Consider the following 1,804-nt stretch of genomic DNA (forward strand, 5'->3'; position numbering starts at 1 on the left):
CCATGGTTCCCTTGTCACTGAAAACTAAAGATTAATGTCCAAATAAGATTGCAATACATATTTAATCATATGGCATAAGGAAACCCATATAATTTTTAAATCATAAAGCCTAATAAGTTATATTCTGTTCATCTGCAGTCTCATATAACATGCTTCCTATTAAGAAAGTACATCTTACAAGCGTTCTAATAAGAAACAATTAAATCATAAAGCATAACAAGCTACATTCTATTCATCTGCAGTCTCATATAACATGTTTCCTATTAAGAAAGTACATCTTACAAGCGCTCTAATAAGAAACAAGAGTTCCAACGCCCATTAAACATCACAGAACTATGACTTGGCATCAGGACATTAATGAAGGGAGGACACAAGGTTGGGGTCCAGGTGGAGGGCAGGGTTGGCATAACATCACCAGACATTTCTCTGTAGACATTATCAGGCGATAACTCAAAAAACACACTGCCTTCCAGTTGATCCTTGCTCACAATGCCCTGTAGAACAGAGCAGAATCTCCCCTTTGGGTTTGGGGGCTATAAATCTACAGGAACAGAAAGCGTCATCTTTCTAAGCAGAGATTAGTGGGTTCGAACTGCTGACCTTGTGGTTAGCAGCCCAACACATAACCCACTGCGCCACCAGGGCTCTTTGTATACTCAAAAGATGGTGCTTTTAAAAAGGGGTGCAATGCTCAAGAAAAGTCATCTAAAATTTTCTAATTATCTGATCTAAAATCCATAACCCTCAAAATTCAACAAATAGGAATCCTGGGTCTGAGGTTAAACTTTAAAAGCTGCTGAGAAAACAGGATGTTTCGCTTGATTAAAATGCATCTACATGCATAATAAACATTTTACTACACGAATCAGCAAGAGAAAAAAATTAAATCGTGAAAGAAACCTGAAATGTAGATAGCACCGTCACTTCAGGGAGAACGCAGAAGCCCTCCTACATGGGAGGCCTCCCTGATGTTGGCACTGCTGGACCCCTCCGCGAAGACCGACTGTGGATTTCTCTCAAACTGGCTGTGTTGGCTTCTGCACTTATTCTTTATTAAAAAGCAAAAAGGATAACTGTGTTCCTTTGCTAAAAATGAATAACAATCGCCAAGTCAGGGTATGCACGAGAGAAGTATACTCTCGGCATTGCGTTTGCAGCAACTGAGGAGGAAGCCAGAGGCCTGTGTAAACATGTCAATAACGGGAGGCTGGGGCATCATAAAGGGTTTCAGGGGACTGCTCTCATAATGACAAGGGCCCTCGTATTTTAAAAATGTGTCTTTAACCTCCCAGCCTGAGGATGTCCCAAATATAACTGAAGTCTTCTTTGCTGGCTCGTGGATGTTGGCCAGAGTTACGAATTCTCCAAGCAGAACCCTGGCAGTGGGAGTGAACAGTATAGAACAGAAATACTGACTGGGTCTTTAGGGTCTCAGGATACCTCTGGAGATGTGTTGTATTTTGACCCACATCCCTAATGGGACGTCGATTGGCCATGTGCCTCCTATTCCTAAAAGATGGCCACTACAAAAATAATCTATTGGAGGGTTTCAGTTCAGGTGAGAAACAGGGTGTCCTCAGATACCCACACACTCAGATTTTATAAAACAACCAAAACGGGTTGACTATCTTAAGAACTAACAGCGTGCATGGTCTTGTATAATAAGTCAATTAAAAGTAAGTGTAAGTTCCGATGTTTAACCAAAAGGGTGAAATGTTCTGATCAATTGTGAGTTAACTCATATATTTTTGCATTTGCTCTTTCCCTGGTTGGAAGAAGATCCTTCAGTGGGGCAGTTTCTCAT

General features: G+C 41.0%; 1 protein-coding gene across 1 annotated transcript in view; it reads right to left on the reverse strand.

Moving 5' to 3' along the window:
• Window positions 1-1,804, reverse strand: part of CFAP54 (cilia and flagella associated protein 54) — a 390,102-nt gene that overhangs the window by 365,781 nt on the left and 22,517 nt on the right. Inside the window, exon 5 of the mRNA XM_030886291.2 lies at window positions 953-1,086. Within this exon, the coding sequence (XP_030742151.1) occupies window positions 953-1,086 (134 nt within the window). The remainder of the gene's footprint in view (window positions 1-952; window positions 1,087-1,804) is intronic.

The sequence above is a fragment of the Echinops telfairi genome, unplaced genomic scaffold (assembly GCF_000313985.2).
Source record: "Echinops telfairi isolate 266 unplaced genomic scaffold, ASM31398v2 ScPeMD7_2;HRSCAF=8, whole genome shotgun sequence".
Classification (NCBI taxonomy): domain Eukaryota; kingdom Metazoa; phylum Chordata; class Mammalia; order Afrosoricida; family Tenrecidae; genus Echinops; species Echinops telfairi.